We start from the raw sequence: 27,891 nt of genomic DNA, 5'->3' as shown, positions 1-27,891 counted from the left end.
GTGCCCTCATGCCCTCTGCCCTCATGCCCTCATGCCCTCTCTTCTCCTTTCCTTTCCTTCTTCTCCTTTTCCTTTCCTTTCCTTCTCCTTTCCTTTTCCCTCCCTTCTCCCTTCCTTCTCCTTTCCTTTTCTTTCTCTTCTCCATTCACTTGCTTTCTACGTGATTCTCAATCTCTCCTACTGTATCTTAGATCCTTGTCATTGTCACAAGTTTCATATTCAATCTCTACATTGCCTTCAGCGTCATCATCAGCATCATCATCTGAACTTTCATCTATGATCTGCAGAGTAGTGTCGATCACCACGTAAGTTTTCATCCAGTGTTACTTTGTTAGATAAAACACACTTAAGGGAATAAATAAACTGCACTAACAGAAAATTTTCTATTAATACTATTGATACGTAAATCTAACGTACACTTCCAAATAATTATATCTCATAATAAGTTGGCCAAGCGTGTAAGTTGCAACCTGCTGTCACGACTACTATAGTCAGCAACTGAAAGACGGAGGCCTAACTAGAAGAAGGAGGTGCTCTCTTGGCGGGAAAAGTAGTGAGGATCAATTGTTTATCCATTATACGTCAAAATTATGTATGACAGAAGTTTTAAACAATGGCATTACTTCCTTGTGAGCAGGAAGAAAACAACTGTTTGATCACAGTATAGAGATATGTTCTCTATACTGTGGTTTGATTTCCACATATCCTACAACTTAATACAAGTAGTGTTCAGTTCATAACAATAAGCTTAGTATCTCGTTATCATTATATTACTTCTCTTCAAATAATTATCTACAGTCAGATGGAAAGAAGTTTATGAGATTATACGTTCTCGTGCATAAAATCGAAACTTCACATTGATGTCGATGTTATAGGCATTCCTAATTTATAGTCTCAACAAATGTTGACGCAACATCCGTCGATCGACCACGCTGTTACGTAAGTTTTATAGTTTTCAGTATATTATAGAAATGAAGATCTAATATAAAATCTTCTTTCTCTGCATCTACTTACTTAAGGCCCCAAAAGATTTCACTTTCATATCATCAGTATACCATTATGTGTTGCATTAAATATAATAATATTTTATTTTTAATGGTAATAATGTCACCAAACATTCTTAAGTTTTGTAGTTCTTAATATCGAATACACAGCTGTACTTGGAAAACTACAGACCAGAGAATCAGACCTGTAAATTATTTTTATACGTTACCAAAAAATTACACAAATGAAGATCGACATATTGGCATTATGATGTGAAAGAATCTGACCCATCTGAACTCTAAGTATGTCAGCAATCCTATAAGTCATGGCCTTCGTGTAATAGTCTACTGTTTATTGTAGTGTGTGTTTTGATTTATTCTGAAATGCAATTAATTACTTCTCAAAACTGACGAAAGATGGATTTTGGAAAATAGGAAAATGATGTAGGAAAATTGACATTTCACTGAAAACTACTATTTTTCTAAAAAACTTTGGGTTCCAAGCTTCAAAATGAGGGGTCATTTATTAAAATCCGTCCAGCCGTTTTCCCGTAATTTTCATTACCAGTTCAAATTATACATATAGATATTATTTTCTTTGCTTACTTTTACTGTACTTTATTAGTATACTCGTATTAAAACACTTATATTCTGTGAGGGAAGGATAGAAGTTATCCCTGGCAGGGATGTTAACATGAATTTATGAGAGAAGGATAACTCTAACGTGGGAAAATCTCCCCATCCTACCCGTTAATTCGCACCATGGACCAGACCAGTTCTGTATAACAGTTTAATAAGACAGTTAATAACAATAATAACAACTTCTACACACCTGGTAAATCAGAAAAAAGAAGAATACATTCATTGAATCCAGATGCCAGTAATGTGTCTCGAAGTTGGTGAAGAATCGCTAATCCAACATAAAGAGGGAATGAAGCATCTCCAAGCAGCAGTTTGTCCCAAAGATGAAATATTTTATGCAATGGAAAAACATCTGAAAGAAAAAAAGAAATATAAAATTTTGTTTCAAACTAGTCAAGTATATTGTAAAATAGCAACAAAAAGCATTACAATAAACCATATTACTAGCGCACATTAGATCTTTAGAAATTGCCCTTGGAAGAAAGTTGACCAGAAATGCCACAGATTCCAATGGAGCGATGGGAAAAACACTTCTCCCTTCTCAACAGAGGTAACCTAACCATCGCATGCCAAATCAAAGAGCCAGAGTCATATGACGAAGAACTGATATAAGCATAGTGGAAGTAAGAGCAGCCATCCTCAAGGCAAAAGACAAAAAAGCAACCAGACCAGACGGAATTTATAATGAAAGTCTCACAACTGACTTCCTTCTAAAACAATTGATAGTAATTTTTTAAGTTTTATGTTATTTTATCCTTGTATTGCATTGTGTTGTTTTTGTCGTGATTCTGTTTTTATTTTATTGGGTATTAATATTTCTTACGTAAATTTATATAAAAAGTTCACAATTCATTTACTATCACTCTTTGCAAGGTGTCCCAATTTTGGGATTTGAAAATCTGCAGAATGTTAAATTAAAGCCAAATGCTTCTTTGATAAGTTCTACCAAGCTATTGTCATTAATTATTTACTAGTGGCTTGTAGCAGCAACTGCTGCTTGATAGAGATTGAAAACCACAATAAAATTCCTATACACACAATCCTACATTACTGATATTATTCAAGACCTTCAAAAAACCTAACACAGCTTTATTTATAACTGAAATGAAGATGAAGTACATTACGTGAACCACGGCCCTCTGCACAACACACTAGGAAATGAACTGCAAGATGTCCTACGGTATTCGTTTTTGCTGCGATGGGCACACATATTTTTTTTAATTTCTACATCGTAATAAGTAATACTGTCTTCATGCATCATTTCACTTCTTGGAACGTTCTTACAAACATCATTTTCTACATAGTCTTTTTTTTTATTTTATTGGGTTATTTTACGACGCTGTATCAACATCTAGGTTATTTAGCGTCTGAATGATATGAAGGTGATAATGCCGGTGAAATGAGCCCGGGGTCCAGCACCGAAAGTTACCCAGCATTTGCTCGTATTGGGTTGAGGGAAAACCCCGGAAAAAACCTCAAACAGGTAACTTGCCCCGGCTGGGATTCGAATCCAGGCCACCTGGTTTCACAGCCAGACGCGCTGACCATTACTCCAAAGGTGTGGACTACATAGTCGTTTATGAGTTCTTAATGCAGTTACATTTCTAAACGTTCTACCACATTTTCTTGGTCGACCAGCTACACTCTTAATAATGGACTAATAAAGAAGAACTAAATTCACATTGTAACAACACTATTACTTTTTAAGTAATGCCAGATAAAAAACACACGTACTATATTGAAGCACGAAAAAAATACGTGACAGTTGAAAAATGAACAAACTATTATTATCAAGATCTCGAAAAGGATGATATTGTGACGTCAACTTCTCGCATGTACAGAAGGCTTTGATAATTACATTTGTGAACGTTTTAAAGAAACACGATGTTTGAAATTTCATTATTTTCTATACACAAAGTCCCACATTACTGACACTATTCATGACCTTCAAGAAACCTCAAAAAGCTGCATTAATAACTCAAATGAAGATAAAGTACATTACGTGAACCATGGCCCTCTGCTCAACACTACGAAACGAACTGCAATATGTCCTACGGTACACGCTTTACTGCGACTGTCGTACATATTTTTTAAATGTAAAGCTTCTATGAACTTTGCTACAAACCATTTAGATTTTCCCGCAATATTAGTATTATTAGCTTTCGATTGAGACATCACGCAACCTCAGGATGTATAGTTTTCATAAAATTTTCCGCCACAGTTCAAATTAAATATATAGATATGCAGTATCAAAGCAGAAGTACAGTAGAACCTCTATTATCCGTAGTAATGAAGGGATTGAACTGAACGGTTAATCGAAAAAAATCGGATAATCCATATCACAAAATATTTTCGTAAATTAAGTGAACAATACTTGTACTTTCGTAATTTCCTCCGTTATCTTGTGTTCAACTTGCGAGGCAGTGGATCAGAAGTTCACCCATTCAAGCTTGGTTGTCAACGACTGGTTTTTAAGGGGAAAGGAAACTCCTTGTAATGGCTGTCAGTGGAAAGATAGGAACAGTAGAGATCTCATGTTGTAGATTTACATACTTTATACACTCCATCCTTGATTTTTTATTAAATCGCGCATAATTGTAACACCAATCTCGTATTCTGATGCGAGATGAGCCACAGTTTCTCTTTCCCCAAACTACTCTATTTGCACTTTTTTCGATACTTAGCACAACACCACGGCATGTGGTGATAAATAATCCTGGTGGTGCATAAATATTTATTATGATTATCATATTATTATTATTATTATTATTATTATTATTATTATTATTATTATTATTATTATTATTATTGGTACTAACTACGACATAACTATTAATATATGTTATATAGGTATAGATTTACGTAATTTTGTTAGTCAAGAAATTGCAGTTAATCAGTTTCCTATGTACGTCCAGTAATAGCAAAGTAAAGTGTTCACTTTCTATGCAGTACACCGTAAATAATACTATTTTCGCTATATTACGTTTTATAACACAGTTCACACATTCACAAGCATTCGAAACATGTGTCGTCTCATCAGCCTTAACTGCTAAAAGTCAGCAGCATTCTTTATTTCTTTGAAATCTCATTATGGCATACATAAAAATGGCTTCAAGGATTTCATGCTGTATAGTGTTTGATGTACTTTTAAACACTGTTCCTCTTTCCAAATGTTCCTTAAGAGTGCGTCTAATTCAGAACTAAAATTGACGAGGCCAAGAAAAAAACTAACGTTTAAAGATGAGTTTCCATCTTCGTGACCTCTTAAAGTCAACTCAGAAGCTCCACAAAACCGCACGCACTTATCTGTTCTTGGTAACTTTATCATTGTGAAGTTCGACAGTCTCATTGAATCCAATTGTGTCTGTATGTTTGTTTGACCCAAAATTGCTAATTTAACATTATTGTTGAGTGTGCAGCTGAAGAATCGTGTTTTTATTTCTTTCATTCATGTGCTTCAAATCAATCATACCTACAGAACGATAATCAAAATTATTTAGTTACTGCGCACAGTCCTAAATTCAAACAGAAAAGTAAATAAAATTCATAACACGTAGCCTACTTGTTTTTGTCAATGAATGTTCGCCGCCGAACAATAGGCAAGGAAAACAAAATGCAGCGTCTTTTATATTGCAGCCACATATTGTATTTTTCGTAAGTCTGAATGTTGAATTTTCTTGTCACTTCTCTATTACTGTTCTTCATCACTTATAATTTTAATTCCTGTGTACGTCTACCCATCTTCTTTATTTTTATCTTTTCGTGTAAAGTTCTTAAAGAAAATTACATTTTTAAAAGATTTTGCACATTATTCATTGCAATATTTATGATAGAACGGGCCAACAGCTACTGCAGACAGCTTGAGAACACATCTGAAAGTGCTCTTAACCCCGCCTACGCACACTGTACTGGCTCCCTACTATGCTCCAAAGCCTGCCAGTGAAACAGTACTACTGTGCATGCTCGAATGGAACAGTGTGCCGTAAGTGTCGAGCGGTAAACGTAAGTCCCAGGCGTCAACAAGAACAGGACACGTGCAGTGTTATTTTTACATAGTACGATATTATAATAAAGAATTATGTCGCTCACATAGTCTATTGTAGCTCATTGATATAACTTTAAAAACATGTGTTATTTGAAGAGGTGGTGCACTGCTCCTGTGCTCCTTAAGAGAAATCGCCACTGCACAACACGCTTTCTTTTGACATTTTGGAGTACATTTTATACAGAAATTGAGTAGACCATACTTTGTAAGTGAAAAGACATGTAATAACACTCTCTAGAAAAAATACGTACTAATACAATGTAAAGTAGTAGTCCAGCTACTTCAAATGTTTCTGTAGCAAAACAAAAAGCGAGAGACAGTTGGATAATACGTCAATTGGTTAATAGAGTGACTGATAATCGGGGTTCTACTGTATGAATATGTTCAATCATTAATAAATGCATGACTTAGAAAGTAACAAATAATAAACTACTGTTAGTACTTTGCGCAAGATTTATTAAATTTGAAATGTATTAATTGTTCTTTCAGGGTGGGTGAAAGGGTGGGCAGAAAAATTTTTGGTTGGGCAGGCGTCCTCCTTTGCCAACGCGTAGCGCTGTCACTGCCAAGAATTAACTGTATTCGCATTTGTACAGAAAATAAAAATGGCAGACACTTCAGTTTCAAACTCAGCTAAATCCTTTATCCAGCCACAAAACTAGTCAAGTGCATTTTATTTTAATAAATATAAATTGTACTTCTCATGCCATATCTGCAATGCTTGGGAAAAGTGGCATAAGCCAATTTCCACAAAAAAAATTTATTAGTTTATTGACAACTTACGGAACAACTGCTCGCTTGGAAAAAGAGACATAAGTATTTCTCCCATTACAATAATTCATACAGAACAAAATCAAATCGACATAAACCAATGTGAAGACAGTTTTTTCCTTACCCTGTAAAATTAACATTTTTGACATGTACCACTTTTCCCTAGCACTACAGATATTATACAGGTTTTTAACTAAAAAAAATATTTTATATCTTTTTTTTTCTTCTAAAAAAATATCTTTTTGATAGCTTGAATAAGAAAAACGATACAAGTTTTTTTTATTCTAGCCAAAAAAAAATGTCAAGTGGATATAATGACTTTTGCCAATGGATTACTCATTTATGATCACAACAAAAGGACTGCTAATTCTTAAACAGGTCACTAATATCTTAACAGAAATATTGTTTAATAACTGAACTCTATAATCATAAATAACTATACTTACGTGAGAACATGGTAAGAAACCATGGAATGGCGAAGAGCTCTGGTATGAAGCTAATTCCTGCCAAATGATTTGCTAATGCTGGATCATGGAATGCTATGAGGTGAGAAAACTTGGCCAGATACTCTTGAATCACAGCAGAGTTGTCCTTCAGGAAAAAGTTGTGTAGATACTTCGGAATGAAAGCTGATAAGCAGGCAAATGCTTGAGCTAAGATAAAAAAAAAATTATATCAATGTAAAGTAAATGTAATGGGCAACAATCAATAACAGTAATTCATTAAGTACATAAAATAAATTATACAGGGTGAATCGTAATGTCATTAATTTCAGAGGCTTATTCTTTGAGATATTTCAAACAAAGTTAAATATAATACACTCAGGGACAAAAAAAAACCAGACACTTCTATAATTGCTTGTATTTTGTTGCCAATTATTTCAAAATGAAACAAAACCCATTTAAACAAAATAATGTTTCATTTAGCACCTTATACCACAACATTTGAAAAAAAAAAAAAATCTCTGATGAGAAAATTTACAAAAAAATTACAAAGGGTGTATAACTATGGCATCGTTTGGTCTAACTGTTTTTTCATTTTATGGTGCCTTAAACATTAAAAACTCTTTTTAGTAACGGGTATTACCCCCTCTGGCTTGAATAACTGCATCCATACGTCTTGGCATGCTCTCAATTTGGTTAGCAATGTCTTCTTGAGGAATAAGTTCCCATTCTTCGCCAAGTGCTCGCTTCAACTCTTGTAACGATTCTGGTCTCGGTCGTCTATTCTTAACACGCCATCCCAGCATGTCCCACACGTGTTCAATTGGGTTCATGTCTGGACTCCTTGCTGGCCAATGAAGAACATGGATTCCCACTTCTTGGAGATAATCTCTGACCGCATGGGCAATATGCGGCCATGCATTATCATGCATTAAAACAAAATTATTGCCTACAAATTAGCCAAATGGCACAACATGATCAGCCAAACATTCACTTATATACCTATCAGCTGTTAGTCTTCCATTTTCAACAAAAACCAACTCTGTACGAGCATCCGTACACACTCCTGCCCAAACCATCACTCCACCACCTCCATACAGCACATTTTCGGAAATGCAACACTGTGAAAATCGTTCTCCCCTCCTTCTCCAAACTCTTTCACGTCCATCAGGTGAGCACAGATTGAAACGGGACTCATCTGTGATCAGAACACAGCTCCACTGTCCATTTTTCCAATCCCTGTGATCATTTGCAAAACACAGTCGTTCAACTCGATGCATATTGTTTTAAGACAAATGTTACAACCCCACTTAAACTCAGAAAATGTAAAAATAAAGAAATAACGAATGATAACGATAATAAAGCACAAAATGGTTGAGACAAAATTGTTATAGCTGAGACTCCGAAAGCAAAATTGGAATATTTTGTTGTAATGGCTTGTTTATAAAACAAAAAACAATCAATTTATACACGTCTCCATAACAACAGATGGCTATCATAATATTGTATGAGAAGATAATGTTTTGCAAAATACCAGCAAATATTAAAGTGTCCGGTTTTTTTGTCCCTGAGTGTATTTGCTCGTTTTCGTTTCCTTTTTGAGATAAAAACTGTTTTATATCAAACATTTCGTAGCGTGTTTTGTGAAAGCCATTGATTTAATTCTTAATATGCTCAATCAGTTTAAGAGAGCAGTGTATTATGATAACAAATAATTAAAATAATTTGTTTTGTCCTTTAAATGTGCAGAAATTTGATCTGAACAAATGTAACTTTTCGTTCTGAAAAGGAATTTTAAAATGTTTCGTTTGAATGTTGGTTTGAGAGGAAATGAAATAACCAATACCTTAGTCAAGAAAGAAAGAAAAATTTACACAAACGAAAAACGTTTCACTCCAGATATTTTTCTTTTTACTTGGTTATTTAACAACGCTGTATCAACTACGAGGTTATTTAGCATCGATGGGATTGGTGGTAGCAAGATGATATTTGGCGAGATAAGGCCGAGAATTCGCCATAGATTGCCTGACATGTGCCTTATAGTTGGGAAAAACTTGCTCCAGACTCCAGATACATTTAAGAAATTAATAAGAAACAAAAAAAAAAAAAAACAAATTGCATACATAACAAAGAAGTATCCTAGCTATCGAAAACATCCATGACTTTTGTAACACTAACAAGAAAAAACTCAGAAAGGAAGCAGTGGCAGAGTTCAGATTGAAGACTGAACATGATTGTTTGGATGAACACCTTCACAGAGTAGCCATCTATCAGTCTAATAAGTTCCCAATTTGCCGAACTTCTGTGATGAACAAAGAACATCTACCCCCATTATCAGAGACTTGACTCAACCCACCAAAAACTGAGAAATTTTCTCAAGTTGTATTGGGATGCCAGAGCATTAAAGGAAAAATTTCACATAATAGCCAATGGAACAGCAACAACTTACAGAAGAAATACTGAAATCAGAAGTAAACACTGAAATACTGAAACAATTGTCTTCAGAGACAATTAATATTAGGTACTCTCTTCATTTATACACCGACGGATCCTTGATCTCCAGAGAACAAGGTGCCGGTGCAGGTGTTACGTGCTGTCTCTTCTCACTTTATAGATCTATTGGATATGGAACAACAAGTTTTGATGGTGAAATCATTGCAGTAAGTGAAAGTCTCAGGAATCTTCTATGCCACATCAATAAATTTAGGAATGCAGTTATATTGTCAGACTCCAAAGCAGCTATTCTATCAATAGTCTCTGAACACACACCTTCATCTCAAACAGCAGAACTAACTAAAATGCTCTCTCAATTAATATCACTCAATAAAAGAATTGTATTCCAATGGATACCATCCCATTGTGGAATCCTGGGAAACGAGAATGCGGATGCTTTAGCAAAGAAGGGCAGCACTGCTACTTACAGACCTGTTACTAAATCTACGTATTACTCTGTGAAAAGATTTATTAAATCTACATACTTAGACTTCAACAAACAAAATTTGATAACACAATCCCAAGGGAAAAAATGGAACTCTCTGCATCAAAATCCACAGTTAATTCCCGATTTACCACGAAAATCGTCTGTAGCTGCATTTAGATTGGCAACAGGCCATGACTGTTTGGCCAAACACCTGCATAGAATTGGAATATATCAGTCCCCTAACTGTCCATTGTGCAACTCAAACCAAGAAATGGATTCGGAACACCTCAAAATCTGTGCTTCAGTGGCTGGTCATGATAATATCTTTGAAAAATATTGGAGTGCAAGAGGTCAAATGACTTTATTGTCAAACGCCTGGCATTAGAAAACAACAACAAAAACAACTTAAATTGTAGGGTAATGAGGGGAGCCAATTGTAGGAAAGTCTTCAGTACCATTCAAAACAACTCTAAGAAAGCAAATGCAAAAACATTACGACACCAATATCAATGTACTGGTAGTATAAAAGAACTGTATCAGAGAAGACTGAAACAAAAGCTTTTTAATCTAACATTTTATTTCATAATATTCTATAGTGAAGAAATTTACTCAAGTGAAGTATTTAGGAATTATTATTAACCAGCATTTAAGGTGGGATAAACATATGTATTTCTTCTTTATGTAACAGACTTCGTAAAACAATTTACAGACGTGGACAAATTATTAGACTAAAACGTTTTCTTGGAAACATACTATAATTCGTCATTTCAACTATCAGTATAATTCACAGAGTCTCTATTGTTGTAAATATGATTGTTTACATCTTGTGGTACATTTTATCAATGGTTAAGTGTATTTTTTCTGGCTATGTTGGTACTACTGGTGTTTTAATTATATATTGCAGAAGATATTCTCCCGTGGCCTGCAAGAAGACGGACATGAACGAAATTGAAAATCTGTGTTCTATACTGAAGAAGAAAGTGAACAAAAAGAGGCTTACAACCACACATGGACTCATTTAAGCACTGTCTGATATCTGGCTAAATGATGTTGATATTCAAAGAATGTATCAAACTTTGGTTTCCAGCATCCCTGACAAAATCAATGTGTTAATAAAGAATAAGGGAATGTTCACAAAATATTAGTAACCTCCAGACTCAATTTTCTGTTCATTATATCTGTGCAAAATACATTTTTGTTCATTATTTCTACCGATAAATACAGTTTCGTTGCACATATAATTAATTTAGTCTAATTGTCCACGTCTGTATAAGTCTGTAATTCTTCGCTCTTACATCCCTACAAATATTCTGTGATTAGTTTATGTATGTTTGGTTCAATCTGTCATACAGATGACATAATCGGATGCGGAGAAACAACAAAATTTTCACTTTCTCCAGAGATACTGCTTCAAAAGTGGATAATTAAAATTTCTTTAATGAAGTCAACTGATTATCCAACAAATTTGATTTATTTCGATTTTAGGGTTTTCCAAATTGAATAAATGTCATAAAAATTGTCAAAAATATAAAGAAGAACCACATGTTTATTCTACCAGAAGAAATCTGTTATGTCCTTTAGATGAACCTAAATGTTACACAACCACTGGACTAAATCACTGACAGAGTAATGGGCCAAGATTATACAACTCCATTTGGTAATAAATTCTGATCTAGGTAATTTTAATTTTAATAAATTTAAGAACAAAGTTAGTATTCATGTCCCTTTTTCTTTTTCTTAATTTCAATACACTTATTCATTCGAACTAATATTCTCTTCTTGACTTGATTCTCTACTTTTATCTTCGCAATTATCCCTGTTTTGTAATAACTGTATTGTATTTTGTAATTTTACTGTATTTTCATTAGGTTTCATTTAGTACAAATACGAGTTTGCTCGGATGGGTGTGCGATACGTCCATTATATGTATTTATTTTGTATTGTATGTACTAATAAATACTAATTTATTAATATCACAGTTAACATAATGAAAAAGGACAAATGAATAAAGACCTATTTGTATTTGTAACTCAAGTCACAATATTTTTGGTGACAGTAAAGGAACTGAGCAGCTGTATGCAATAACAGCATTACCCTGTTAATACTATTATTGCACAGATAGCTGTTCTTAAATATTATACATTATAAAATCTCTAATTTTATAAATATGTAACCCCACAAACCTTAACTTAAGATTAATTATTACCAAATGTAAAGATTTTGTTCCTAATAATTTTAAAATTTCCATGTATTTTTTCTCAAAACCAATCTTTTACATAAATGCTGTTATTACATCCAGCACCTCAATTTATTATCAATGAACTGAATCTTGAAATTTACTGCAAATAATGCCCCAATAAACCCATGCTCAAAATATTGTACTAATAATGCCTAAAACAGTATTTCCTATTTTTAATATGTTGTTGCTGTTTTCTAATGCCAAGCGTTTGACAATAAAGTCATTTGACCTCTTGCACTCCAATATTTTTCAAAGATATTATCATGACCAGCCACTGAAGCACAGATTTTGAGGTGTTCCGAATCCATTTCTTGGTTTGAGTTGCACAACGGGCAGTTAGGGGACTAATATATTCCAATTCTATGCAGGTGCTTGGCCAAACAATCATGGCCTGTTGCCAATCTATATTCGCGACGCTGTTATTTCCGGCGTGACTCCACCTCTTTGTTTACGTCTTAGGAAATGATGGCTCTATAAAGTCTAGGTAGGTAGTATCGTTCGCCATTTTTGTTCTTTCGTTGCCGAGCTACCATACGAGGAATCTATCTGCCACACCGTTAAACATTATCATGTCGTAGCTCCTATGATAATAAATCAAACACACTGTTGTTGTTGTTTTCTAATGCCAGGCGTTTGACAATAAAGTCATTTGACCTCTTGCACTCCAATATTTTTCAAAGATATTATCATGACCAGCCACTGAAGCACACCACACACTGTAATTCAGCAAATAATTGAGCGGCAAATAACGTCTTCATGTGCTTTCTGCGAACGCCAACGAAAGAGCCAAAATGGCGGGCGATTATATTAAGTATTTATCGAGCCTTAAGAAATGAATAACGTCTTCATAAGCGAATCACAAGACGCACATGTTTAAATGTAGCCGACCTGCAACGCGATTGGCTGCCGGAAATTAGAGCGACAGGACTATAAATGCAGCTACAGACGATTTTCGTGGTAAATCGGGAATTAACTGTGGATTATAATGCAGTTCCATTTTTTCCCTTGAGATTGTGCCTATTTTTAATGTAAATACATAAAAACTGTCTAATAAGTGACGTAGCTCTGAAGGACTGAAAACAATCATATTGTATTTTAATAAGATGTTAGTTTTTAAAATGAGATGCCTCTTAGACTCACCTTCATTACTGAAATTAAGATACAGGAAAGGTGCACACAAAGAGTCTAATCCTTGCCAGTACACATACTGGGGATGACTGACTACCCAAGCTTTAAGCACGCGCTTGAACTTGCGGTGTCCTTCACATGATGAGAGCAATTCATCATACTGGTGACATCGCGGAATGTCAACCTCGATCTAGAAGAAAAATGGTGGGATATTAAGAAAATGAAACTCTGTATGTCACACATATGCTCAAATGCTACAACATAAAATCATTTCATAGTGTTTTCTGCATTTCTTCTCTATTTCAACAGTATATAACTAGAGAAAAATTATGCAAAGCAGTATGAGGGTTGATTCATAAGTCATGGTAACTAATTTTTTTTTTGCCGAAAATGCTCCAACACAAAAAATTTATGAGTTCATGAGGGATGAACTGTAAATGCATAGTATTACGCTTCATTTCTGTGGTACTATATTTGCCATGCAGTATGAGAAAAACATCCAGAGCTATTAGGCAACACTATAATCTTACATGACAATGCTAGACCTCACACAGCAGACACAGATGTTGTTTACAGTGTTGGGGATGGGAGGTCTTGCCACACCCTCCCTGTTCTCCCAATGAACAAAAATAATTGTTAATAAATAATTATTTACATAGGTGGGTGTGATGATAAATTTTGATTATAATATGAGGTCCATTGGAAGTCGGCTCTTGATTCTGGTGGGAAATATGGACTTCCTTCCGAGAGAGTAGTGGATGGTGCCTGGAACATTTTCTAGGTTGTTAAAGAACTTCTTAGCTTGTGAATGAATAAACTGTTTGATTATGTCAATACCAGTTTCTCTGTGTAGTTGGCTGTTATGGACAAACCAAGGAGAATTGAGTGAAATTAGTAGGACTTTATTTTGAAATGACTGGATGTGTTTAATTTCACTTGTTGCAGCTTCTCCCCAGACAGGACAGGCATAAAGCAGTAGAGGTCGTAATAGAGATGTGTAAAGTAGCATGCAATTTTGTAGCTTTAGAGATGATTTCTTGTTGAGGAGCGGATATAATTTAGCGAGTCTTGAATACGCCAATTTAAGTTTGTTATTGATGTATGTTTCCATAATAGACGGCGATCTAAGTGCACTCCAAGATATTTTACAGCTTCATCCTTTGGTTTCCACGGTATCACGTTGGTTGAAAGATTTATGCATGGAGGATTAGGACGACACAAAGTAAATATCATTGCTTCGTATTTATTGTAGTTCAATGCGATGCGCCAATTTTCAAGCCAAGGGCATATGATGTTTAAGGCTTCCTGAAGGTGATTTGAGGCTATGTTAATGTTGTGATGGGTTGCATAAATAGCTGTATCGTCTGCATACATAGACTTCGATCTTATTCAAGAAGCTTTGCCAAATATAAGACATCGTAACTGCAGTTCGGCATGAGGTAGCACACATTAGTGAATCTCATGCACCCAATAGCATTTTCCGTTTTCCCCACCGATAGCAACAAACCATGGACAACCTAGGAGACTACTTTGAAGGATGTTAAACAGCTTATACAAATGATGTTAACAGGTTGTACGAAAATAAAACGATTCCAAATGTCATTTTTGTCCTTTTACCCTACCAGAGATTCCTGCATCCATACCCCATGGGACTGGCTGCCATACGCAAAGTCCCTTCGTACCCTTCGGAAGACTTCGGTTGATTCCATGAAAGCTTAGGTTTACACTGAAGGTATTTCTTATGCATGACTCCATTCTGTTTTTCCTTTGTTTTGTTTGTTTGTTTGTTGCTTTTCCTGTCTATTTATAATAATCAGTCAATCTTCTTAATGTATCCAGCTGTTTGCTGACAACAAAAAGTCCACTGTAGTCTATTCAGTTGTTGTTTTACGCGAGAAATGAGGGGTATTTTGATCAGTGTTCATTATAGATGCCTGTTGTTTTGCAATATTATCGACTTTCTCGTTTCCAGGTATACCACAATGACTAGGTATCCATTGAAATGTTATTTCCTTTTGGAGTTTTTTAGTTTACTTAGATATTTCTGAATTCGAATAATTCTATGTGCGTATAGGTTTGGTACATATTTAATTATATTAAATATAGCCCCCTTGGAGTCGGTAAGCATGCACATAGATTTTTCAGAAATTTGAGTAACACACTGAAGAGCAGCATCAATAGCTAGCAATTCAGTGTCAAGACTAGAGGAGGATGAACAAGGTATGAAATAACTTTCTTGATATTTTGGAATATAATACCCTGCTCCTGATGTCCCATTATTAGGATTTAGAGTCCATCTGTATAAATTTGAAGATGATCCTTATAATTATGTGCTGCAGAGTAGTTCCATGGCAACGAACTTAAGAATGTATGGAGGATCATTTTTGGAATGATTTCCTGGAATTTGTATGCTACGTTCTGGAATCACCCATTTCCATGGAGGAATTTCGTTTATAATAACAATAACAATAACAATAATAATAATAATAATAATAATAATAATAATAATAATAATAATAATAATAGCTTTATTTTCCCTGGCAGAGTTAAGGCCCAGGCCTTCTCTTTCACTCAACCAGGATCAAAGCACATACAGGAAAATACATACTGGTATACAAGTATTAACTTAAAAAATAATAACAAAAATAAAATAAAATAAAAGATTGAATACATATGAATATAAACAGAAACAGGAAAATACATTCCGGTATACAAGTATTAACTTCACACAACTAAAGGAATAGTACAATTACCCAGATATTAGTGTTAATGAAAATAACCTAATTTTAAACGACTGAGGACGAAGACTACCCCTGATTTCCAGCGGCAGCGAACTCCAGGAGCGGGCCATGACTATTGAGGAAGAACTTGGGTACAGAGATGTTTATAGGTCAAGTGTTATGAATAATATATAACGAAGATATATTCAAGGAGTAAATTAGATGTAAAATAAACATCCTTTCCCTAGTCATGTGAACCAGGCACTGCCTGAAGTGGACTTCGACAAACTCACACTACAGGAAAGTGGTCATATACATGTTGCACACTTTCAAACATATACAGAGTGTTTCGAGAGCGATGGCCAAAAATTTAGGGATGAGAATAAAAACAAAGAGAAGCAAAAAAAGTTCCAGTAAACATGGGTCCAAAAATTAACCGTTTACGAGATAATGTCATTTTGTGCTGGTTGGGGCCCGCTAAATACCAAGTCTATAAATGGCAGGAAATTTTAACTAGACTCATCTGGATTCAGGAACACGCTTCACTTACATATTGCATAAATAGGACATGAGCTTTCATCATTACTTTCCTTTCAAATGATGTTAAGCTAAGGATTTTTATCGTTCTTAAAAAATTAACTGTCCTTGGATACACTTGAATGCAAATCGTGACCATGATAACTCAAATACCGGGAACAAACAGAATATGATATTCATTTTCGGACAGTTTTCCCAAATTAAAAATAAATTCTCTCACCTGTCTGTCAGTATGAGTCGGTGTCTCTTTATCCACTGCTACATAGGTTCCTTCCACATCTCCGTCTACCTCCAGCAAGGCAGCCCAGATATTTCCACGGTAAAGTGGTGGAATGTCTTTACGAGCTTCCTTTAGAACTGCTGCCTTCTTATAAGGATAACCCTAAAAGAATAAGTTTGTAAATAATTAACACACAAAATTAAAACAAGATTTCAATAAATAACAACTCAGTTGAACAAGTAACAAATTTTTAATGATCTTGCTTATCGAGTTGAAGAAAGTAGAAACCACGGCTTACATCTAGATTACAAAAATGTAACTGTTTATGTGAAACAATTAAACAAAAACTGCTCGACAAATGCAGAACAAACAGAATTTTAAAACACGTTTGTTGGCTGTGTCATCTCTCCAGTACGATAATGAATGCTGGACTTCAACCGAACAATAATTTAAACAAATCAATTTTAAGATCAACAGCCTGATACAGAAGAACAGATAAAAACAAAAAGTAACATATTAGACTAACACTGGATAAAATCAACTTATGTTAAAAATGAAAGAATACCGATATACCTATTCCAACCATACCTGAAAAATATCTATATTTCGAATTCCTCGAAAGGATTTTATTTCCATTATATATAAAATAGAAAGAGAAATTACTGAAATGCTTAAAAAAAATCGAAAATGAGAGTAATTTTCGATATTCTGTCTGTAAGTCTATCTGTGTGTCTATTTGTATATCTGTCCGTCCATGTACATTGATTTCTCCTGAACTACATTTCAAGGATTTTGTTAATTTTCAATGCATGCAAGACAATTCCACCAGGAATGATGTACATGAAAAATGATAATTTTTACAAAAACGTTGCGTACTGTATGAGGAATACACCACCACATAGATTACATCACCCAAATTCGGGAATAAAACTACATTTCTGTTGGTTTGAATGTTTTATTTTTGTTTCGGTTTACGAATAGAGAGTATGGGTCTATGACAGCGGTGGCGAAAATGTAATCATGTGCCAAGCCACTGTGTAACCTGCAACGTGCATAGCACCTATGGAGGGAGGCGGACACCCGAAGGGGAAGTGAAGCAACTGTCTGACTTATTAACGGATTTTCATTTTCCTTATGTCAAGCACCTAAATATAATTTTATACAGTACAAGGCTACAAACTATGTTTAGTGCGTGTAACGAAGAAAGAAATGAACAATATCATAACCTAAAATTAACTGTCTTCAGAATGTCTCTGCAACAAAGTTTCAAAATCAGGAATTATGTCACTTACTGCCAGTCGTAGTTGATCACGAAGGTATTTGTCTGTCAGTCGTGATCTAAATTTGGTTTTTACTATTTTAATTGTTGAAAATAATTTTTCACAAATTTAAATTATAGCGAACATGGTTTCAACAGAGCAAGTGAAAGAACGAAGCTTCGGATATTTATTTTTTGGCAAAGATTTGAAAGTTCAACATTTGTCAAGTCCTTACATCTAGCTTTCATTTGACATCACATAGTAAATCAGTGAGTTCAAATTGAAGAGCTAACCACATTATTCGTACATCTGCTGAAAAAGGGTCGACGTACAGAGATGATGATGATGATAACAACAACAATAACACTTAACCTTTTAATGTTTCATCAGTAATATGTAGCATAATGCCGTTTTATGTTATACAACCGTTTTCCTCATAATACTTGTGAACAAATCATACATTTAATATTCTCATCATATCGACAGCAAAAAATGCGTCCTCCCATCCTACTTGGAACTTTCGTACATGGTTTCGAGAGAGACATATGCACTCGCAGGCCAGAGACAAATACAAATGGAACGGAGTTTGACTCCAGTGAGTGAGAGGGTGGGGGTTGGCGGACGTTAGAAGCAAGCACAGCTATCACTGCGAGCCACAATGTCTCGCGAGTCACATTCTCGCCATGGCTGGTCTATGATAAGAAAACTAATTAATTAAGATCATGTAACATTTCCTTTCTATAAAAAGCGACATTCCAAAATCAGCCCCAGTTCACAACAAATTTTTAACTATAGTCTACTCAAAATGTATTGTATGTGTCTACTATCATTTTAATATTACAGAATTGGCGATTACAAATAAAATGAGTGGTCACATAGATCTGTAGCCGCTCTTGATGCTGAGATATTACTGAAAGAAGCCATGAGACATGGCTATGCAATTTCGGCACCTACATGCCTGTATCAAGGGGAGGTGGCGTCATTGGGCGTAGTCACACACGTTACATTGGTTCATGGCCTAACTATTAATAACATTAGCATTTGACTGTAGCTCATGTTTTGTTACAGTAAGCAGCAGCATTCGAAATTCTGCCATTTTCTGTTTCCCCACAGACCCCATACTCGGAAAGGGAAAGACGTATTTTACAACATGAACAACATAAGACAGTAAGATAGTGAGGGCAATGGTGAGGTGGAGGAGGAGGAGGAGGAGAATGAGGATGATGATGATGATGATGATGATGATGATGATGATGATGATGAATAGGACTGCCAACTTCTTTTGAAGAAAATACAACAGACTATGGAATCGACAAAATTTCACATAGAAAATTGACAAATTATTCAATGCTGTTACTAAAAAAATAGTACATTATGCAATGAGCCTATAATGGTAGTAATTAAGACGCGAGTATGTTTGTTTATGTTTCATAATTTTCATACGAGCGTCTTAATTACCATTATAGGCAAGTTTCATACGACTTTTTATCCTCGACCATATTTCTAACTTGAAATTATTCATAAGTATTCATGTTATGGTTATGTAAGTGAGGAGCAGAACTGACCTGAATTGTGAGATGTACGCAGACGCGAAAGTATTGAATTTTTCCGAGGCACGAATGTCATTGATCTTGATATAATCTAGAGAATAACATGAACATTAGGCTTGATATAACCTGGAAATTGATTTAGAATTGAAAAACGAGATGACAAATTGAATTAATTTCAATATTATTTACAATTAACGCTAATTATTATAGTAACAGAACATAACCTTCTGCGACAGTATTGGAATTCCAGCCTCTGTGACTTTTCGCTAATTGTCTTTCGATTGCATATTCGAGAATAATCGATACTTGCGGTTTCATAATGGTACAATGGTGATTTCTCATTGGCTGAACAACTGAATTATAATGAATAGGTGTACTTTAATGAGGTGCATTAAAGGGCTACTACCAGGTGTATAATTACTACATTTCGGCATGGTAGAGCATAAAAAAAACTTTATTTTACACTTTGGCAGGTAGGCTTAACTTAAGAGTATTTAGAGACAGATTTTGTCTTGCATAATAGTTGAAGTCGATGCAGTTTGCAGTTCTGATTTGATTAGATGTGTCGTGCTCCTGTTTCAAACATCTATTCAATTACTGTTCATGACATGAAACACCCTCTTTGTATGAGCATTACTACTTACTGTGATTAAAACAAAACTCGCCAGTTTTTCAAATTTATAACATTAACAATGGCTTGATTTTAAATGGCTCAGCACTAAAACGAAATTCTGACAAGCATTAACTTCTACAAAGACTGCAATATTTTATTGCATCTTTTGAATAACAAAATTAATTCATCATATAAATCATTATCATGCACGGCAAAATCAAATCTTTAGAACAAAGATTTTTATATTATGCAAAACGAAGGGAGTAAAATGTTCGAAGAGAAAAAAAAAATATGGGAGCTGAGAGACTGCTAAAAGTTAGCAGCAAATACGAGAAATCCAGGGAAGTTCAGAAGGACTGACAACCCTAATGATGAAAAATTAACAAAATTATATATTTTTGAGGTTTTTTTTTTTTATTTTAGTAGGTTATTTTACGATGCTTTATCAACATCTAAGGTTATTTAGCGTCTGAATGTGATGAAGGTGATAATGCCGGTGAAATGAATCCGAGGTCCAGCACCAAACGGTTACCCAGCATTTGCTCATATTGGGTTGAGGGAAAACCCCGGACAAAACCTCAACCAGGTAACCTGCTCCGACCGGGAATCGAACCCGGGCCACCTGGTTTCGCAGCCAGATGCGCTGACCGTTACTCCACAGATGTGGACTTTTTTGAGGTTGTTAAATACGAATACATTAAATAATACACGAGTTACCTTAATCAGTCTGTCATAGAGAACAACTCTGTGGAACTGATACTCTGTGTCACGCTCTCGGATAACCAATGGGAGTGATGCAGCTTCAGATGGTTCTTCCACCTCTTTCTCTATGATTTCTGACCTGCAATAAAATAAAACTATTTCAATAATGATGTCATTCAATTTAGTTATATCATCTATTACAGTTATTTAATTTTTCTTTGCATGCAAGTGCCATGACGTAGGTGAAGGAGCAATACAAGGTGGAATGAGGTAAGAATACTGGTATATCCAGGAAAATCGTGTATGTGCTTAATATACTATACATAACATAATTATATTTAATATATTAGTATACCATTCGTTTCATATATTAAACAATATCATTCATTCATTTAGTGTTCTGCCCAACGGCAGGTCTTTCACTGCAAACCCAGATTTCTCGAATCTTTCCAATTTCTGCCTCCCTCTTTGTTTCCTCATATGACTCATATATCTTAATGCCGTCTATCATCTGATACTTTCTTCTACCCCGAACTCTTCTCCCGTTCACCATTCCTTCCAGTACATCCTTCAGTAGGCAGTTTCTTCTCAGCCAGTGACCCAACTAATACCTTTTCCTCTTCCTGATCAGTTTCAGCATCATTCTTTCTTCACTCACTCTCTCCAACACAGTTTCATTTCTTATTCTGTCTGTCCACTTCACCCGTTCCATTCTTCTACATATCCACATTTTAAATGCTTCTATTTGTTTCTCTTCACTTCGTCGTAATGTCCATGTTTCTGCCCCATACAATGCCACATTCAATACAAAACACTTCACTAGTCTCTTCCTTAGTTCTTTTTCCAGAGGTCCACAGAAGATGCTCCTTTTTCTATTAAAAGCTTCCTTGGCCATTGCTATCCCCCTTTTGACTTTCTGGCAGCAGCTCATGTTACTGCTTATAGTACACCCCAAGTATTTGTAGCTGTCCACTTGCTATGACTTCAAGGTAAAATAGCAGCACAAATTGTGATAAAAGAAAATACGTTATATTGTATTACAATCACACTCACTTTGTCTCTATGAGAGGGTAGTAACTTGTAAGAGGCATGTGTACCAGTCTTTGATACAGTGTGTCCAAATGAAGGGGAACCACTCGCAAATCCAACATGGATGTCTGATCTCTCACTTGCCCAAATATTGTTCCTTCCAACAGAACCAAGCTGCAATGAGATAAGCAAGAGAGTTAACACTAACACACTAGTCAATTTCTTTTGCTCACATGCAATGCTCATTTAGTGACATTATTTATTGAAGCAATTGCCTTGCTAGCTGAAGTCCCTTATGCTATACAGGAAACAAATCATGCTCAGAGCAACTAAAGTCGTAACAAGATAAATGAGAATATATAATACAAATGTACGTAAAAGGAAACAAAGATAGAATTTATGACACAAGATGGCATGGAATTGATCACTATACATGTACATTTAACACAGAAACAGATTACGCTTGTAAATTGAATTATTCTACTTGATATGAAATGTATCATTTTGTATAGCTCAACTAAAATATGCTTGTAAATTGAATTAATCTATTTACTATGTATTGTATATTTTTGTATAGCTTAACTGATGAATTGTATATTCTGTAAATTGAACAGTAGTCTGTATGGCTCAACTGATGAATTGTTTATGCTTATAAATTGAAGTAATCTATTTGATATGAATCGTACAATTTTGTACAGCTTAACAAAAGTATGCTTGTAAATTGAATTAATCTCTTCAGAATATGTATGATAAGACTTTTTTGTGTTAAATACTAACGTACCTTGTTTACATGTTTCGACCTATTATGGGTCATCCTCAGAACTGGTCATTGCTGGTGTTGGTCCCTCACAGGAAACAAAACAAGAGGCACCAGGACTAGACATGACCAGTTCTGAGGATGACCCATAATAGGTCGAAACACGTAAACAAGGTACGTTAGTATTTAACACAAGAAAGTCTTATCATACATATTCCAAAGTGATACAGTGTTAAAAGTTGTGTAACCAAGATATATGAATTAATCTGTTTACTACGTATTGTATATTTTTGTATAGCTTCGCTGATGAATTGTCTATGCTTTAAATTGAATAGTAATCTATATAGCTCAACTGATTTATTATGTATGTTTGTAATTTGAAGTAATTTGCACGATATATATTATCAACTTCTGTATATCTCAATTGACTGAATTGTTTATGCTTTTAATTAGCTTACTTGCTATGTATTATACACTCAGGGACAAAAAAACCGGACACTTTAATAGTTGCTGGTATTTTGCAAAACATTATCTTCTCATACAATATTATGGTAGCCATCTGTTGTTATGGAGACGTGTATACATTGTTGATTGTTTTTTGTTTTATAAACAAGCCATTACAACCAAATATTCCAATTTTGCTTGCGGAGTCTCAGCTATAACAATTTTGTCTCAACCATTTTGTGCTTCATTATCGTTATCATTCGTTATTTCTTTATTTTTACATTTTCTGAGTTTAAGTGGGGTTGTAACATTTGTCTTAAAACAAGATGCGACCTGAAGATGTGGCTCGAGCTGTAGCCCTTTACGATGATGGACGCAGTGTACGTTACATTGCAAATGTTATGAATATGACTAGAAGCACAACCCATGATGCCATAAAACGGTATAGAGAGACCCTAGAATATACCAGAAGACCAGGTTCGGGTCGTCCAAGAGCTACAAATCCAAATAAAGACAGGTATATGGTGTTGAGAGTTCTTAGGGAGCGCAACCTGCTAGCTACTAGTGTAGCCCAGCAGTTTGTTAACATGCATGGACGCCCAATTTCGGCCAAAACAGTTAGAAGGAGGTTGAAAGCAAGTGGACTGATATCAAGTAGACCTGTAACTGGTCCCAGACTTCTCAGGATGCATCGAGTTGAACAACTGCGTTTTGTAAATGATCACAGGGATTGGAGAAATGGACAGTGGAGCTGTGTTCTGTTCACCGATGAGTCCCGTTTCAATCTGTGCTCACCTGATGGACGTGAAAGAGTTTGGAGAAGGAGGGGAGAACGATTTTCACAGTGTTGCATTTCCGAAAATGTGCCGTATGGAGGTGGTGGAGTGATGGTTTGGGCAGGAGTGTGTACGGATGCTCGTACAGAGTTGGTTTTTGTTGAAAATGGAAGACTAACAGCTGATAGGTATATAAATGAATGTTTGGCTGATCATGTTGTGCCATTTGGCCAATTTGTAGGCGATAATTTTGTTTTAATGCATGATAATGCACGGCTGCATATTGCCCATGTGGTCAGAGATTATCTCCAAGAAGTGGGAATCCATGTTCTTCCATGGCCAGCAAGGAGTCCAGACATGAACCCAATTGAACACGTGTGGGTCATGCTGGGACGGCGTGTTAAGAATAGACGACCAAGACCAGAATCGTTACAAGAGTTGAGGCGAGCACTTGGCGAAAAATGGGAACTTATTCCTCAAGAAGACATTGCTAACCAAATTGAGAGCATGCCAAGACGTATGGATGCAGTTATTCAAGCCAGAGGGGGTAATACCCGTTACTAGAAAGAGTTTTTAATGTTTAAGGCACAATAAAATGAAAAAAACAGTTAGACTAAACAATGCCATAGTTATACGCCCTTTGTAATTTTTTGTAAATTTTCTCATCAGAGATTTTTTTTTTCAAATGTTGTGGTATAAGGTGCTAAATGAAACATTATTTTGTTTAAATGGGTTTTGTTTCATTTTGAAATAATTGGCAACAAAATACAAGCAAATATAGAAGTGTCCGGTTTTTTTTGTCCCTGAGTGTATTTTATAGCTCAACTGATGAATAATTGTTTAGGTTTGTAAATTTAATCATCTGATTGCTATGTACTGTATATTTTTTATAGCCACAAACGTAGCTCAGTTGGCAGACTCAGTAGCCTGCTGATCCAGAGCTGTGCTCGGGCTTGAGTTAGATCCTCATTTGGTCTGATTACCTGTTTGGGTTTTTTCCGAGGTTTTTCTCAACCATAAGGCAAATGTCAGATAATCTATGACGAATCCTCGGCCTCAACTCATTTCATCTTGCCAAAAAATTGTAATTTTGTAAAATTTTGACTTGTTCCAAATCTTAAAATTTCAATGTAAGATCTATAGAACACAATAAATGAAATGAAATGAAAAATAACAGTATGAATGTGTCTGTTTATGCCATAGGTTACATTTTCTCCAAATATATAATATCTTTGAAAAATATTGGAGTGCAAGAGGTCAAATGACTTTATTGTCACACGCCTGGCATTAGAAAACAACAACAACACTTTCTCCAAATGGCTGGGAAAGTATGCTCTGCTCTACAGACAGAGCTTTAAATAATAAATTATGTATCTCCAACATTTACGTCATTTAAAGAACAATACAAAAATATCTTCACGCAAAATTTGAAATTTGTAGCTGTATTCATGATTACATTAAACTGCGACTATGAAATTATTGGGTTATACTTAACCCATATGACCTTATGGGTTCCCGAAATGTACATACAGTGAAACCTTGATAATACATGCCCATTTGTTATGCTATCGCGCAATATATGCTCTTTTCATCCAGTCCTTTGGCATCCCTCTACAAAACCCTGTAAAACCCACCACTTAATATGCTCATCATCCCATTTAATACACTCTGGCGAAATTTACAAAATATCGTACTTTAAAGAATACTGAGAAAATATTCCTGGACTTCTACATTTACCGCTAGCGCCCGCATATTCAAGGATTTGTAGGAGTCTTTGTTTGGTGAATACAATAGAATGGAATGCGACCTTCGAGTACCTGCAAGACTACTGTATTCTTGCTGGCAGTTTTAAATCGCATTGTCAGTGAAGACTTGATGAAGAGGAAGTGGAAGCGGTAGACATTCCAAATCCTTCTTGCAACGAAGCCCTTGCTGCAGTGTCTGTGATTTGTAGAGTCATTAATGTTTATAGTAGTCAAATTACTGATGTCACTCCAGATTTAAATCGTGTGAAAAATGCAATTATTCATAGTACTGGATCAAGTGCAAGATAGAAAACAATTTTTTACTTTTTTAATAAAGGGGCACTTTAATTGATAAGACAGTGTATTTGTTCTGACATTTTCTGAAAGGAAATAAAATAAAATAAACTTTTATCCTGCATAATTACAGTATTCATCTCAAACAGCAGAAATAACTAAAATGCTCTCTCAATTAATATCACTCAATAAAAGAATTGTATTCCAATGGATACCATCCCATTGTGGAATCCTGGGAAACGAGAATGTGGATGCATTAGCAAAGAAGGGCAGCACTACTACTTATAGACCTGTTACTAAATCTACGTATTACTCTGTGAAGAGATTTATTAAATCTACATACTTAGACTTCAACAAACAAAATTTGATAACTCAATCCCAAGGGAAAAAATGGAACTCTCTGCATCAAAATCCACAGTTAATTCCCGATTTACCACGAAAATCGTCTGTAGCTGCATTTAGATTGGCAACAGGCCATGATTGTTTGGCCAAACACCTGCATAGAATTGGAATATATCAGTCCCCTAACTGCCCATTGTGCAACTCAAACCAAGAAATGGATTCGGAACACATCAAAGTCTGTGCTTCAGTAGCTGGTCATGATAATATCTTTGAAAAATATTGGAGTGCAAGAGGTCAAATGACTTTATTGTAAAACGCCTGGCATTAGAAAACAACAACAACAGTATTTAATCCTTAAATTTCTTCAACAAATGTTTATGCTGATTCATACTTTTGTGTTACAATTTAAAAAATCCAAACATGACCCACTCTCGCTAATACACAGTCCCGTTTAATACACTATTTTTATGTGGTCCCATGAAGAGCGCATTACCGAGGTTTTGCTGTAGGCTATATGTTTTACGTTCACCAAAAGTAGATAGATAATTTTAATAGGTTTCCTTACTTTGGTATTGAAAGTATGGGTGCTTTCGAACGTATTAATCCTTGTTTCTTGAGTTCAGTCTGCACATCTCCACCAGCAAGATGCCAGAGGTAATAAAGTTCTTGCAAGCTGCGCTCAAGAAGAGGATGTTTCACACTTTTACTGACAGGCTTACGACGGGAATGAAATCCTGGAAATATTTGGTATTGCATCTCCTCGGCTGCTACCTCGTCTTTCTTCAAATCTTTAAATAATTCATGTTCCAGCAATTGCTGTGGACTAGGACGTTCACAGGGAGAAACACTTAAGCACTTGCTGATAAAATCGCGAATTTCAGGAGGAAGCTCCTGAAACAAAACAGAACAAAACAAAATTATTTAGAGATAGGTAGACATAATGTATTATCGCTGCGCCAGCCACAGTAACAACCGGCGAGGCTTTGATATTTATAAGTCATTGTTTGTCACGTGTGATTGTGTTTCTTTCAGTCCCACCGCTCCAATCATATTCTACAAAAAACTGTTGCCGCCAATGGCAATCCAGGATTGAATTTTGACGTGTACATATCAAGTCCACGTGGAGTAAGAACCAAGATTGCCATTTTTAATAACAAATGTTCGTTCAGTTTAGTAAACAATTTCAAGTGGAAGTTATAAATTGGTGTTAATATTTAAGATGTGGAGGCCGTTGGAAGGCGATGATGAAGTTGAAAGTAATGTAAATGCGTGTGTTCCTTCAACTAGTAGAAGTAAGACAATTACAGGTAGAAAATGTATGGGGACATTGAATAAACAGTCTCAGAAAATAATTTGTAATGTGTAATGCCTACGTCAAAAGTAATAAATTCGGCAAGGAACCGATTACAGAGACCGCAAAAGCTGTTGGATTTAGTAGGCAAGCTGTAAGCAGAGTTGTAGAAAGAGGTCCTAAAACACTCAAAAAACGTAAAAATAAAAAACAGAAATTTGAAAAAGCTGATAACTTCACCTGCGATCTGATTCGTCGAACCATGTATGATTTAAAAAAAATGGACAGTCGCCAAGAGTTAGTGAAATATTAATATAACTTCAAAACAAGTGTGAATTCCCCTACAAAGAAACAACACTGAGAGAATTATTGAAGAAGTTAGGATTCAGGTTCCGAATTCTTAACAAAAGACGCATGACAATGGAGTCATCGAGAATAGTA

At 35.3% G+C, this 27,891-nt stretch overlaps 1 protein-coding gene across 2 annotated transcripts in view; it reads right to left on the bottom strand.

Moving 5' to 3' along the window:
• Positions 1-27,891, bottom strand: part of LOC138696806 (TBC domain-containing protein kinase-like protein) — a 65,790-nt gene that overhangs the window by 28,811 nt on the left and 9,088 nt on the right. For both annotated transcript variants that reach the window (XM_069822222.1, XM_069822223.1), the window contains exons 5-11: positions 26,725-27,050; positions 21,826-21,975; positions 20,788-20,911; positions 16,649-16,810; positions 13,184-13,361; positions 6,888-7,094; positions 1,816-1,977 (exon numbers count right to left, since the gene is read on the bottom strand). In XM_069822222.1, coding sequence (XP_069678323.1) covers positions 1,816-1,977; positions 6,888-7,094; positions 13,184-13,361; positions 16,649-16,810; positions 20,788-20,911; positions 21,826-21,975; positions 26,725-27,050 — 1,309 coding nt within the window. The remainder of the gene's footprint in view (positions 1-1,815; positions 1,978-6,887; positions 7,095-13,183; positions 13,362-16,648; positions 16,811-20,787; positions 20,912-21,825; positions 21,976-26,724; positions 27,051-27,891) is intronic.

This window comes from Periplaneta americana, chromosome 3 (assembly GCF_040183065.1).
Source record: "Periplaneta americana isolate PAMFEO1 chromosome 3, P.americana_PAMFEO1_priV1, whole genome shotgun sequence".
Lineage (NCBI taxonomy): Eukaryota > Metazoa > Arthropoda > Insecta > Blattodea > Blattidae > Periplaneta > Periplaneta americana.
The sequence above is the reverse complement of the archived record's forward strand: the minus strand, read 5'-3'. Positions and strand labels throughout refer to the sequence as shown.